Genomic DNA, 14,097 nt, shown 5'->3' with positions numbered 1-14,097 from the left:
TGTATAAGGTAGAAATGTTTCTTTATACCGGCGAACAATATGCTTACAAAATATTCGCGAGTGCATCTCATCATTCTGATGTCAGTGCTCTAAGTTTGTTAAAAAAAACTATAACTGCCAAAAAACCGAGTAATTTCCCTTCCTAGGAATACAAATGTTATTGGAACTACAATACAACTCATTTATTTATTCCTTTTGCGACGCCTTCAGCCAAGTTTTATGTAAATATAAGGAAGACTCTTAATATTATTCTAGTTTGAAGGGATGGAGAGATGAGAAACCAAGCCCAAGATGAAAGAGATTAAGGTAGATTAAACATAATGGCTTGAAAAATGGATCCACCAAGCATTCTGATGAGCAAATCTGGCACTTTACTTGAAATAAACTTACTTGCTCAAATCTGGTGACGTAAATGTTTAACAAGTAAACAATATTTTGACAAAAGAACATCCATTAGCTTCACTTTGCCAACTCTTTGTTACTTTCTAAATAAATAACCACGATAACAACGACCAAAACCAGAACAAACGGAATACATTTTTTTTTTGTCAAACCATTGACAAGTTCTGCCGGGATGTTTGGGTTGCGAGCCACAACTGCCACTAAAAATTCCAAACTACTAGTTGATTTTCTAAGTCTGGAATCTCGATATTTTGCTCAGTACAAAGTTTCAAACAGACCATACAGTACAGGACTTGATACAGCTACAGTTCACCTTTCACGTGCTTGATCAAATATTTCACAAATGAAAACAGACAGTAAATTTTGGTTCCAATAACCACCACTTGATTTAATGTTGACTTGCCACTTAAACCTTGACGTAAAATAAAATTACTGAATGCTAAATAAACTTTATTTTCTTCAATATTTAAAAAAAAGAAGGGTTATCAGCTGACAGCTTATTTGATTTTCTTTGGGTTAGCTTGAAGAGCAGTAGAATCATACGAAAGTGCGGTTGGTATAGCCTTGTTTTTATGCAGATTTTAAGTCTCATGGATCGGGGATTCTGGCGCTGTATAGATTTGATGATGTCAAGATTCGAAGCGTTTGTTTCACTGACTAATACACAACTAAATATTGTCAATTCGGCAAGAGCCACTAAGTGTCCTTGGCTTCTAAGTGTAAGAAATAGATGGAACACGAGCGACTTTCGTGACGCGTAGCTACGAGTGATGATGTTTTTGAGCTTACGTAATATTGCGTAAGTCGTTGCCGGCGAGTGCAATTTGAAAACCTTTCAAAACATCACGAGTGACCATAAATCACAAACCGTACAGGCGATTTTCCTTTCTTATATTCTAAGAGCGAAGGACTAACGCTAGAAACGCAATAGGGTGGCCGATTTATATTACTATCTCAGTTGATGAAACCAAATTCACCTTTCAATGGTTTAGTAAATGCTCACAAGTTTTCATGGAAATCTTAAAGCATTTCATACAATCACTGTGACAGACACATTCAAATTTTGTTTTTCGGAAATTTTGAAGAAATAAATATGTTTTCTTCATCTCTTACAGCTTGATAGAGAGTGCTACACGAAACGCCTCCATTGCAAAGTATATCTTATTTCAGCCTTTTTTTTAATCGATCGATTAAGAGCAAAACAACTTTTTCTTGACATTGTGCTTAGCGGCGTCTCCTTGCAAGTCATTCGACGCCACCAAAATGTCTTTACTACCTTTAAAACGAAATTTTAGGCAGGGGAGTGGTAGAATCTTAAATTACATTTAGGTGAACACAAAAGGATTGCTCTTTTACATAAAATCAGAAGCTCGCATTCTCTTCCCCGTTTTCAAATTCTGAAGATTCTTCAACTTATCAAGAATCTGTTTATCGTTCGACTCGCGGCTTTGTTCAAAACGTTTGCTTAACTCGTCCGTTCTCTTCGTTTTCGGTTCAAGTCTCTCCTTTTCTTCGTATCGATGTTTACTTCTGTGTTTGTGCTTGTGTTTTTTCTTCGATTTACGTCTGGGTTTATGTTTATCCCGATATTCTTCCTCGCTGTCTGAGGATTCGGAATAACGCTTCTTTGTTTCTTTGTATTTATCCTTGCGTCTCCTTCGGTCAGAGTCTTCCTTAGTTTTCTCATGGTCAACGTTACGTTTTTCTTCAGAGAAAGAATACGAAGAGGTTGTCTTGTTGAGAGAGGGCGGTAGTGCCGGCCCGAAACTTTCAGGAGATGTGTCCGCTCTCTCTTTATCGTTGTTTTTCACGGATACAATCTGCATTTCAGACGGTCTATGTTCCTCTCTTTCAATAGGTTTGATGCGCAATTCTTTATATAAAGTTTTATCATTTGAAACATTTTCTCTCGAACTGTTTTCTTTGGTTCTTTCATCGACATGGCTCCGCGAAGCCACTTCAGGCGATTTGTTTTCCGAAGTAGTGATCAACACATCTTCGGCTCCCTTTTCTTTACCGACTTCGTCCTCATCGCTTGACGCCTCGGATTCATCCGAAGAAGAATCGGCGAAAATAGCTTTGAATAAATCCATACCTGGCCGCTTTGGCACAGAATTCTCTCCATTCTCTTCTTCATGAGCTTTATCGTTTGATTCTCTTAAATCTAGTACATCCGAATTAGATGAAGCTTTTACTATAGAAGGCGCAATAGCTGTTTTCGTAAGTGTATCAGAGCTAACCGACTTTAAATCGGAAGGCTTCGGCTGACGATCTATTCCACTGACCGTTTCCGTAGAGCTTCCGGACTTGTCATCATTGTTAGCACTAGCTGTCGAGTGCTCGAAAGTAACTGCACGAGGTTCTCGAGGTACAATGAAATCTCCGAGTGTGAACTTCGGCTTTCGTACCTTCGGGACCCCTACGACGCGGGATTCCGGATAGGGGTTCGGAATATTGAACCTTTTACATAAAACATTATCAGGATACCACTCGAAGTTATCACGAGTTAGTTTTCCAAACATTTTCATAGAAGCTGCCTGTGCCTGCTCGGAAGAATCTGCAGATTCTTGAGCGGGTACTTCTTCGTACACCACTCTGTGATCATCTGGCTGTTTCGCAGTCGTAAATCTGGCCGCCATTGTGGAATTCATTGGTTTGTACAAGGATGCAGAACGGAAAAATTCTTCCCTTTCGCGTTCTCTTTCCCACTCCGTTAAGCCACTGAAAGATGAAACGAAAAGTGAGCTTAGTCTACATTCGAACCGAGTGGCCCATCCGGCTAGAGCGTAACCCAGTTTCTGTATTTGAAGGCGACTAAACGTATTGAAACCCACCCACCCACCCCCCCCCCCCACATCCCGTCTCCCTGTAAATGGGGTGCTCGGGCATTAGTGTTTTCTCTGACAATTCGTTGTTACCCCATATTACCTCTAGGTGGAAAGAGGCACTGGGCACCAGCCATTATTTGTCGCCTAGGGGAAGGAGAGAGGAGGACTTTGGGTGGATCATGTGGTTTTTTAGGGGAACAAAGGGGAATCAGTGGTCGCCAACAGAATATAGAGAGGGGAAAATAGAAAATTGCTTACCGATTAACTGCCTATGACGATTAAGGGGGAGGGGGTCATACAACCAAAATCTTCCACCCCCTCCCCACCCAGGTGACAAATAATGAGCGGTAAGAGAAAGGTGTCTTGATTGATAATGGTAATTAAACTGGGTAGAGTGCAAATTAGTCTGAAATTATACACGGGATGAAATTATACACGAACGAGAGCGCAAACGCGAATTCGATTTGAAACCGTGGGTTATAAAAAAAAAAAAACTTGGTACATAACTTTGAAGTCTTACCTGCCATGTAACTGTGGAGAAGCTTGCTCTCCTTGTTTGCCTTTTAAAAATTCTTCATAGCGCGCCTGTTTCGCGGGATCTTTGACAAACGGTTTAAAACTGCTATGGCCAGACCATCTGAAAGTGGATGCACTCTTTTGCGAGAAATCATTTCTTGAAGAACTCGCTTCTTTCGACGGTATTTTACCGGAGGGCTTCGATATTTCACTTTTCGAAGCAGATAACACTCGTTTCTTGTCCTCTTCAGAAAGAAACTCAAACACAGATTTCTTTGGAGCCGGGAGTGGTTCTTCCCCCAGCATTTCTCCTCTTTCCGTCGCAGTCAAAACCTTCTTCTTGTTCAGACCTTCTTCGGAGGATTTCTGACCAGTTTTGGAATCGTCGAACTTGTGGGTACAATCAAAATGACGAGGGACAACCGGGGGTGGAAAGGTTTTGAGTGCATCCGTGGCTTTTGGTTTTGTAGTGAAAATCGACAAGGCGCCTCCTGAATTCAAATATAAGAACGAGTTATTATTCAACTGAAGGAGATAACAGTTTTCACTATTGGGTGGAGGTGCAGTTTTTGTTGCTCTTCTGAGCCAGTTTCCTTTCTTCCTGAGTAGTTACAGGACTGAAGAATGGGTAACTTTGAGACTCGCCACATATAGATATACCCCTGTTTACTAATAATAAATAGTACTGATAATAAAGGGGGTACGGTAAGTTTCTAAAGAAACAGTGGTGCGTCGGTGGGGGTAACAAGGTAATTTGGTAATATCAACTAAGTTGAAATTGTAAATTAGCCACCGTAAAGAGTTAAAAAGCTGACGTTTCGAGCTTTAGCCCTTCGTCAGAGCTGATAATAAACAATCTTAGCAGTATAATGTATCATTACCGTTGTCGATTTGACAAAACGTTTTTATTGAAGAATTCATTACCTGCGATATCGGTTTTCGCGTGCGATTCAATTTTCCTTGAATCACATAATTGAACAAATATAAGCAAAAAAGAAGAAATCATTATTGTTTGTTTTTATCCTGAGTGCGCACTCCAGAAAGCCATTTCAAACTTCTGGCTCACTTTAAAAAAATGCTTTTGTTCGTTTTTGGCTCTTCAAAAGGTGACAATGGTTTTGAAAACAGTTAAAAATGACATTGTAGAAAAACTTTGTTGCAGTTGTGGTGTTACAATTGGACGATGGTTGTTATGTGTATGTAGGTGCAAAACAATATCACTTAGCCTCGTTTTCAACTCACACTTCCACGCTAAATACCTCACTTGGCTAACCAACCAGAATGCGAGATTTTATTCAATTATGCGATTCTATTGGGAATTGTAACCAATAAGAAATTGTTACATTAAAATTGGGATGCTCTCTTCAGTGTTTGTTTTCACCACATAAGCTTCTATATTACAATACTTTCAAACCACAGCAATCATTCAATCAGGGATGTTTTGCCTTAGAACACAACACAGTGACCCAAGTGACAAATCATCTTTGGAAATTTTCATTGAGAATGCACAGAGCCAATCATAGCCTGCTTGCAGGCAGTAGTCTGTGTTTTCAAGTGCAAGACCGCATGGTGAATATTTGGTCGCCATATTGGAAGAGTGGAAGATCTGGGACTAGCGATGAATTGAGGGGGAGGGGGAAGAGGAAAAAAAATCAGAAAAACCCTCACCCTCCCCCTCCCCCTTGCTTTGTCACTCTCCCAAATCTTTCACCCCTCCAACATGGTGACCAAATATTCGCTGCACTGAATCTGATGCTTGAAAACAAAAACTACCCCCTGCAACCAGGCTAACCCAATCATAAAATAAGCACCTCTTCTACCCTCAAGGAATATAGCATCCAAAACAAACTAACCTCTAGAATTTTCTTTTTGAGGGCCAGTCCAACCATGTAGTCCAGAGCTGGTATCGCCTCCTAATTCAGTGTCATAATTAGACATTTGATCTACTGCATAGATGTTGTCATCTGCCTCTTCAAATGCACCAACACCAAAAGCCTGTTAAAGAAGAGGAAAAGATTTTTTTACTCTTTGGGCTGCAGTGTACTAGAAATTTGTAAAAATGTACAACCATTTGTAAAATTGTACATCTCTTGTTCAGATTGAACACTTACAAGTGAGAAAAAAGGAATGAGGTCTGGCTCTTCTAGGTATTCTATGAAGTTTCTGCCCATATTAAAATTACCAGAAATCTACCAGAGACTATAACGTAAAAAAAAAATAATAATAATAAAATAAAATCTCAGCTCTTGACAAATGTTACAATTAGAAAAAGCAATGAAGGAGCCAGGGTTAGAAGTACACTGTAGGTGAACTGGCTGCCATCAAACTTGCTTGTTCGTCTGCAAGGCCTCCATTTACTAATCCATATTTTTACTCTCCAGACCTTTGCCAATAGCAATTATCCTTACTCTCTTTCATAAATTTCTCATTAAGTTAGTCATGAGAATTTGATGTTTACCCTTTTACTCCCATGGGTGACCAAGAGAGATTTTCTCCTTATAATAGCAATACAATGTCAAGCAGACCAGTAATGAGAATACACAAGAATACCAATTAGGGGATTATTAGTTGATCCAATACCAAATTCTCCAAAATTGTATCATAAGAACTGTGTTGCAGACTGTAACCGCCTCCCAGTTAGCTCAATAGATAGAGCGCCGGTCTGTTGAGCAGGAGGTCGAGGTGGTTCGAGCCCCGGCTGGACCAACACTCGAGGTCTTAAAAATTATTGAAGAGCACTTGCTATCTCTCTATAATATCGGGAATTGAATAGATATTCTAGTCTTCTTGGAGAAGGACGAATAAACCGTAGGTCCCGTCTCCCGCAGGATTAGGGGTAGGAGATGTTCATTTCCCACGCACGAGATTACGGTGTGGTGGATGTCCTCCCCTGGGGTGGGATGGGTGGGTAATGGGCCTGCAGTAATTGGCGCAAGCTGTTGCGGGGTCCCTGCCTGTTGGCGAAGCTAATAAATTAAATTACAAACAAGATCTTGGGAGTGAAAGGGTAAAATCACATAGTAGTATCTCTTAGTTTTGCCAAAGTGTATATTCTCAACACCTTTCTGGTTTACAATGTATTGATATTTTAATGAGAAGTTATCTCTTAGTCACTTTTTGGAGTAACAAATTTCAGAAATGGGGGGGGGGGGGGGTGACAGGATTTAAAGTGTATCTCATTCCATACAAATCAAATTTACCTCCCCAGATATGCCCTTCCGTCCTGGTCTTCTGGATACAGAATCCATTCCAAGCCAGTTTTCTTGATGAAAAAGAGCAGTGGATGGGTCCAGTCCCTTGTAACCAAGCCCATGTTTGTCATCTTTAGGAGTAAATGTAAAGACATCCACATCTTTAGGTGCAAATAGAAGACCCACAGCAAAGATGTCTTCTTCCTCATCCTCATCATTGTCAGTTGTTTGCAATGAAGTCAAAGCGGATGGGAGTGAACATCCATATACCTGTGTACAAAGTCAGAGTACAATCATGTTACACCTACGCTAACTGTCTGGTTTTTTCTTTTTTTATCTAGTATGAAAAACTACCATTTAAGATCCAAAAGAAGTGTAAGAATTTTATATGATGGTGTAGTTTGATCGTCTTGGTAGTCCTGATGAACCTGCTACTCTTACCTTTTTCCTTGCCCTTCGCTCACGTGGTCCAACTCCTTGTCCTTCCTTCCACCCCATCTTCTTCAGCAGCTCAACCCCCACGGACATTTTCACCGGCACCACTAGATCCTGTAGTGGAGGTACCCCTGGTATAACTCTCTCTGAATCATCAGAAGTCACCATTCGTTTGCGACGATTTTCAAGCCCTCTTTCCCAAGACAAAAACTGTTCTTTGGTTGCGATTCTTTTGGGAGCGATTCCGAACTCTCCCATATCGTCATCATCCATAAAATCCTCTGGCCTTTGCTGTCTTTGTTCGCCTTTTTTGGAGCGAGAAGAGACAAAAGTCGAGGGCTGCCATCCCTCTTTCGTCCCGACCGTGTTAAAATATCCGGCTGAAAAACCGCCCGTGAATGCGCCATGAAATCGTCTTCTCCCTTCAGTATCTGTAACAATTTGATCGTGAATGGGGGTAGCTTTTTTTCGAGGGGCGTCTTCTTCTAAAGGCTCAAACGGCGTTCCAAAACTTGCAAGCGTATCGTCGTCGCTATCCGCCATCTTGAAAATCGAGTCTGAAAGTAACGCATACATTTTTGGGATACACCGCTTTTATTGACATCCATTAGCGCGCAAAGCATCATGCGTGATGTAGATAGAGGTTGCCTAGTTACAAGCAAAGATGGCTGGCAAGAAGACACAGACGATTCAGCTGCGATAAATTTTCAAATTTTCTTCGTCAAAAAGGTTGTACACGACTGAAAATCAGGTAATCAGAGAACAAAGTATCAACATTTATGCTATTTTTGATCTTTGATTGAAAATGTTTCCCAACAGAAAAGATAATTTTCGCGTTCGAAGCCTGACCATTTGGAAAAGTTGTACTACAAACGTTTCTGAAATTACAACAAGCTTCAATTTTGCAATCTATTTTACAAATTGTAATTTTAACTGAGTGATCTTTTGAATTATTGTTAATCGTTTGCAACAGTCTTGAGCTTAAATTTGAAGTAAACTTGCTAAGGACGAAAGCGATCGTAATTTTTAGAACAAATGTCAATTCGATTGTACGTCTTTTAACACATGCCTACCAATTATGTAGTGTATCGCTCACGATTATGAGTTTTTTCTTTCAAAACAAGTTAGAATCGAAGGGATTGCTTAATTTCCAGTTGGGTTGGTGCAATTTTCTTGCGTAGTCAGCAAGAAAGACAGCAAACTTTTATTTTTCAAGTCAGGAGTTAGGATTTCAAAATGTTGTCCAGTTTGGATACCATACACATATCAGCAGTACTGGAAGACTGCATAGATCAGCTGGCAATCCTAGGTCACATCATGCCACCATCTTTGGAGGGCAAACAAGATGCAGCACAAATTGTAGATGATGAGCTGGGTCAAATTTTACGAGATCAGAGAGATTTAGAATCCAGATATGAAGTGGTAAGGATAAAATAAGAAAGATTTTTTGTAACTTTGTCCAATGAGTGGGGCACAGAAGCAAAATCTGAGCCTCCTGTTAGGATTCAAACCACAGACCCACCAATTTTACAGTTTTTACTTCATGCTAAGCTAAGGGACCTGTTACCTACATGTAGCCAGGTTATATACTTGGAGATGAGAACTTAGCAGCTTTTAAGAGCTCTTCTTCCTCATCACAGCAAATGTAACAATTTTTTTTTAATTATCAATCAAACATTAATGTTAATTGAAGTATTAAGTTGGGATAAAGAGATTTTGCAAAGAGTAGATGTTTTAGTCGCTTGATATTTTTACTGTAGTATTTTTTGCTATCGTGTTTAATTGTAGTTAAAAGTACACTTTAGGCATTAAGCTTCGAATTTCCTTCACACCAAAGTTATTTTTTCCCAGCTTGTTAACCAAAGAGACGATCCCAATTCAAATAACAGAGGTCTGCTAAAAGTACAAGATCTGCAAGCACACTCTGTGGCAAAGTCATTACGAGAAAACACAAATGGTATGTAAAGGGTTCCAGGTACAAATTGACCAATGCTAGGTAAATAAGGATTTAATAAAGTAACACATGTAATTTTGTACCTCGAATTAAACCAGGGACAATTTGTTTAAAGCAAAATTAAGCTAATCAAGGGTAAGGGGAAATTTTTCTTGTGAGATTTGTTCAGTTCAAGTTGTTTACATATTTTCTTCAGTTTCATTGTATGCTGTGTCTGTGTACGCTAAGGTGTGTATTGCAACAAGTGAATAAAAATCATTCTAGCACTTTCCATTGACCACTTTCAAAAATGGCTGCTGGATTAATATTCTTTTGTTTAGCTTTAAATTAGCCTTTCTGGCCTCGCTTGAGATAATGTATTCTTTTGAATTTTGTACTGGAGAACGAAGCCAGAAAGGCTAATTCAAATTTAAACAATAGAATATTAATCCGGCAGCCATTTATGAAAGTGATCTATGATATGATGTTTTAACTTCATTCATTCTGGGACTTTTTTTTTTACTGACCAATTCATTTCAAAGATTGGAAACAAACAACCCATAAAATACATTATTCATCCAATCAGAGATATGAACAATAGTAGTGCAGAGTGTAAATCTCAGTGTATATGAAATAACTTCTTATTCTTGACAAGAGAAAAATGCAATACTACGACAAGTAAGTTTGATAATTGCTCATAATTGAACTAACCATTTATGTACTAGATAAATGTGCTGTGCTAACTTGTACTTCAAGACATTCCTGTTGAACTTTATTTTTCAATCATTTTTAGTCTGCTAACTTGAAACCTCAAATATTTTGAATTGTTTTTCATCTCCTTTGGCAGTTCAATGTTATGGGATGTGACGGTAAACAAACTAGGTACTTCTATAAAGTAATAATAATTAATTAATATGATATTAATATGATCTAATTTTGTTCTTGTACAGCACTGAACAGAAGTTTTAAACAGAACCCCTTAACAAATGACAGCCTATCAAAAATCCAAGCAGATAGGTAAACAAATGAATATAATTTTTTTATTTGTAAACAGCGATATTCAACGTTGCAATGTCAGTCAACATTTGATTTGTTCCTGTGCAAATCAGTACAACTGGTTAAACTATACAAAGTTGAGACTTACACTCAACATTAGTAGGCATATTCTAAAAATTGACCTACAGTGCTCTAGGTGAAACAAAGCATTCTTAAAATTTTTACACCCTTAATATCCATATGCATATTCTCCATACTCTTCTCTATACATTTCCTCTGGTGCTGACAAGGAGAATTTGTTTAACAATCAAGAGCTGCTTTAGTTGGTGATCATTTTCTTTATTCTTGTGACCTTAATGTGTAATTCAGGGGTTATATTGTAAGGAGAAATTAGATACTAGTCACTCCTAAAGTGTAAAAAAGATAAATGCTAATTCAACTTTATGTGAGTACTTTGTAACAACATGTACTATACCTTTAAGGTTAAGGTGGCCGAACACAGTTTTCGCGCGTGCTTTTGCTGATGCAATTCAGCGCGCACACAAGGATTGCAAAAAAACAAACATGCCATCAATAGAGCGGTGATTTTATTTACTTAACACATGCCTGCACTATCTGTGCTATTTTTCTCAATAGTTGACGCAGTGTATTGACGGCTTTAACCTTTTATTACAAAGATATGTCAGAAAAGTTAATAGTGCAAAGAACCCAGCAACTGCCATTAAATGGAAAATTGCTCTCTCAGAAACTATTTCTTGAGAACCACTCATTAGAATTTCACAAAATTTGGCTCGAAAGTACTTTAGGAAATAAGTAACTGGAGTATCAAAAAAAAATTAATTTTAAACAAAGGAAATTCTAGATAATCAAATGAACCTTCAGCAAGGGATAATTAAAGATCTCTGTTAAATTGTTAGCAAAATGGTACTAACTTGTGAGTATCGTTACAAGTTTGTTGCATGCAAATTACAAAGAAAATCTAATGACCAGATTTTCTACAGATAAACAAAACCGGTTTTAATATTCTGTTCATATTTATTCAAGTCGCCATGGCAATGGCACATACGTCAGCTTAACTGTCGAAAAAACAAACTTTGTGTTTTTGACTTGCTTGCTGCCAGTTTTGGCAACCGAGAGATCAAGGGTTTTAGAGAACATGGTGATTTAAGAAACACCGGTATCAAAAACTGTGTTCAGTCATCTTAAAGATTCTTGTTTTTCTGCAGGAAATTTCTCCAAGATGTGATGGAAGAGACGCTTGAAGAGATTGTCACCAGGAAGTCATTTGACTCTCTTGTCAGAGCTGTTAATAGGGAAAAAGAAAAGAAAGCAGGTCTACAACAAACCATACTCAAGTAAGTCGTATTACTATGGAACTTAGATGGATGCTGGGGAATTTTCAACCTCACTGGTGTTTGTCAATTAGAATTTTTTTTTGTTATTGTTGTGAAACTTTATAGGGAGGAAGAAAGTCGCAAACTTGTGAAAACTCTCCAAAGGCAACTGTTGGAGGTGAAAAAAGAAAAAGAAAGTGAAATTCAGGTAAGTATTCAAACTTTTTACGTAACTATGTTAGTTACACACTTTTATTTATAAACTTCACCCTCTACAACCTAGCTTGAGCTTCATGTTCTCCATTTTGTTCTTCTTAGATTTTTTGTTATTGACAAGGAGAATTTTTGAGGAACTTGTTTAATTGGTGATCAATTGAAGTATTCTCGTGATCTTTACGTTTGGTTCCAGGGTGAGCCTGTGGGGGGAAATTAGCAGCCAGTCATTTTATGGGGTCATTGCCGGTTAAGCAGAATAAGGTTTTTCATTTTGCATCAAATGTAACCAGTATGTGTGTGTGTGTGTGTGTGTGTGTGAGTGTGCGTGCGTGCGTGCGTGCGTGCGTGCGTGTGTGTATTTGCTTACTTATTTAGAAAAAAAAACTTGCAGCAAAGAAATGAGATGATAGCCCATCTTAAAGATCAGCTGCAAGAAATGAAGGCAAAAACCAGCATGGAAGGAAAATACATAAAAAAGGACGCAGAGGTAAGAATCCTGGACTATCCTTGTCACGCATTTTATAGTACATTCATTAAGTATTTCAGCTTTTAATTTCCTTTTCCAGCAGAACGATCGACTTAGTGCCAGCAACACTTTTTCCCTCTCTTTTTTTGACCTAAACAAGCTTCTGCCGAAGGTGTTTAGTTTTACCTACTGTTTTTAGCTTCCTGGGTGGGTTGTCTTTCTAAACCAGAAGTCTCTCTGAACCGGAAGTCTTCGCTATTGTACGTGTGGTTTATATTTGTGACCCTTAAAATGGTTTTTAATCCTCATTCTTATTATTCTGTGAGGATATAAAGTAATATTATAGTAATATAGTTTATATCTGACCACTTGCAGCCCAGAGGCTGAATTACGGGTGCAGTGTAAGGTTGAGAACAGACGTCAGCATATCAGGCGCCTCTGGCAGCCGCTTCAGTCTATCGATTTCACCTTCCCACCCATCCCACCCCAGGGGAGGACATCCATCACACAGTAATCTCGTGTGTGGGAAATTAACGTCTCCTGCCCCTAACCCTGCAAGAGACGGGAACTCCATTTATTCGTCCCTATCCGAGAAGACTAGAATATCTAACCATTTCTTGATGTTATAGAAAGGTAGCAAATTCTTCTCAATTATTTTAAGACCTTGAGTGTTATTCCCGCCGAGGCTCGAACCCTCGACCTCCCGCTCAACAGTCCAGCGCTCTATCCATTGAGCTAATCGGGAGGGGGTTGATATGCTAGGTGTGCCTTGATGGGGTAAATACTCCAATATCTTTAAGTATTTTTTGTCGTTAAAAAGGAAGCGAAATGATTGGAATTTTTATTAGGCCAGTAGGTGCACCCTCTCATTTTGGACTGATCTTTGAATAACAAGCCTATGTAAAGAAATCTGTAAGTACCAAGACGGTTTAGTCTTCTCGGGCATGCGTGATAAATCGCGGGTCCTGTATCAAACATACTATCGATATAGGATAGTGAATCACTGCTTATCTTAGTATCTTCTAAATGTTCTTGCGTTTTGGTATTTTCTTAGGTTCGCGTTAGCTGCACACAAAAAAGATGTCAGCAGGGGGAGAGCTCCTTAAAGGAAGATCTCGAGGTAAAGTTTATACCTGTTAAAAAAATCATGGCGAGAGATTTTCAGTGTGTTGTGTGATGGGTTAAAAAACGAAAATGCTTGAATGGGGGCGAATTCGTGATGCGGAACTAGATGACTTAAACTGAGACTTTTTGAGATGCGAACGGCAACCAGAAGAAGCCGGACTAAAACTAACTCTGGCGCGCTTTCACGCTAATGTATCGACCGTAGTCTTCGTTTTAGCATTTTAAACCAAACTGTGTTGACCAAAAAGGTATACTGAGCAGCACGGAAAAGAAATTTTCACTTCAAGTAGCCGTCCGCATCTCAAAAACAGATGGCGATTAAGCTCAATATTGTCAATATATTTTACTTATTATCCACTTTTTTTTTAATTTTTGTAGTTATTCTTAGCAAGAAAAATCTCTAGCAAAAGTTATTTTGCCGTCCGGAAAAGATTTTTCTTGCCCTTTGTCAACAGTTTCAATGTTCAGCGTTATTTCTTTTCCCATTGACAGACGTTGCACTACAAAATAGACGAAGAAGCTCGCGTTAATTCTGAAATTGAAACCTACTTACGGCAACATCATCAGGTAAGCTCCGATTAACGACAACGACAACGACAACGACAATTTCCCTACAAACAGAAGACTTCCTTTATAAGTAGTTCAAGATAATTCG

General features: G+C 38.7%; 2 protein-coding genes and 1 long non-coding RNA gene across 4 annotated transcripts in view; 2 read left to right on the top strand and 1 right to left on the bottom strand.

Moving 5' to 3' along the window:
• The first annotated feature begins 171 nt into the window (after positions 1 to 171).
• LOC148726263 (uncharacterized) lies at positions 172 to 7,324 on the top strand. Its single transcript, XR_015989420.1, has 2 exons — positions 172 to 306; positions 6,955 to 7,324. It is a non-coding gene; the product is annotated as an uncharacterized LOC148726263 (long non-coding RNA).
• LOC111339129 (G patch domain-containing protein 1) lies at positions 1,375 to 7,945 on the bottom strand. Its single transcript, XM_088727020.1, has 5 exons — positions 7,379 to 7,945; positions 6,947 to 7,207; positions 5,600 to 5,741; positions 3,751 to 4,237; positions 1,375 to 3,123 (listed from the first exon to the last, which is right to left on the bottom strand). Exons 1-5 carry the CDS (start codon positions 7,913 to 7,915, stop codon positions 1,755 to 1,757), a joined length of 2,796 nt encoding a protein of 931 aa, XP_088583146.1. The 5' UTR covers positions 7,916 to 7,945; the 3' UTR covers positions 1,375 to 1,754.
• A 43-nt stretch (positions 7,946 to 7,988) lies between these two features.
• The window catches only part of LOC111339124 (dynein regulatory complex protein 9), a 14,537-nt gene continuing 8,428 nt past the window's right edge, over positions 7,989 to 14,097 (top strand). The window contains exons 1-9 of one of the 2 annotated variants that reach the window (XM_022945709.2): positions 7,989 to 8,123; positions 8,593 to 8,794; positions 9,224 to 9,329; positions 10,256 to 10,322; positions 11,528 to 11,656; positions 11,762 to 11,843; positions 12,243 to 12,338; positions 13,372 to 13,437; positions 13,935 to 14,009. In XM_022945709.2, coding sequence (XP_022801444.2) covers positions 8,609 to 8,794; positions 9,224 to 9,329; positions 10,256 to 10,322; positions 11,528 to 11,656; positions 11,762 to 11,843; positions 12,243 to 12,338; positions 13,372 to 13,437; positions 13,935 to 14,009 — 807 coding nt within the window. In that variant the 5' untranslated portion in view covers positions 7,989 to 8,123; positions 8,593 to 8,608. Of the gene's footprint in view, positions 8,124 to 8,588; positions 8,795 to 9,223; positions 9,330 to 10,255; positions 10,323 to 11,527; positions 11,657 to 11,761; positions 11,844 to 12,242; positions 12,339 to 13,371; positions 13,438 to 13,934; positions 14,010 to 14,097 lie in introns of both variants that reach the window. The other variant, XM_022945710.2, reaches the window with a different exon arrangement.

This window comes from Stylophora pistillata, chromosome 7, assembly GCF_964205215.1.
Source record: "Stylophora pistillata chromosome 7, jaStyPist1.2, whole genome shotgun sequence".
Lineage (NCBI taxonomy): Eukaryota > Metazoa > Cnidaria > Anthozoa > Scleractinia > Pocilloporidae > Stylophora > Stylophora pistillata.
Note: the sequence above shows the minus strand (reverse complement) of the source record. Positions and strands in the feature narration are given on the sequence as shown.

What these genes read in the sequence shown, in the direction of transcription:
- LOC111339129 (XM_088727020.1), bottom strand. Translation starts at nt 7,915, where the DNA reads ATGGCGGATAGCGACGACGATACGCTTGCAAGTTTTGGAACGCCGTTT. An exon ending in GGAAGGGCATATCTGGGGAG is followed by an intron (nt 5,742 to 6,946) that starts GTAAATTTGATT and finishes CTTCTTTAACAG; the next exon opens with GCTTTTGGTGTTGGTGCATT. An exon ending in TCAAAAAGAAAATTCTAGAG is followed by an intron (nt 4,238 to 5,599) that starts GTTAGTTTGTTT and finishes ATTTGAATTCAG; the next exon opens with GAGGCGCCTTGTCGATTTTC.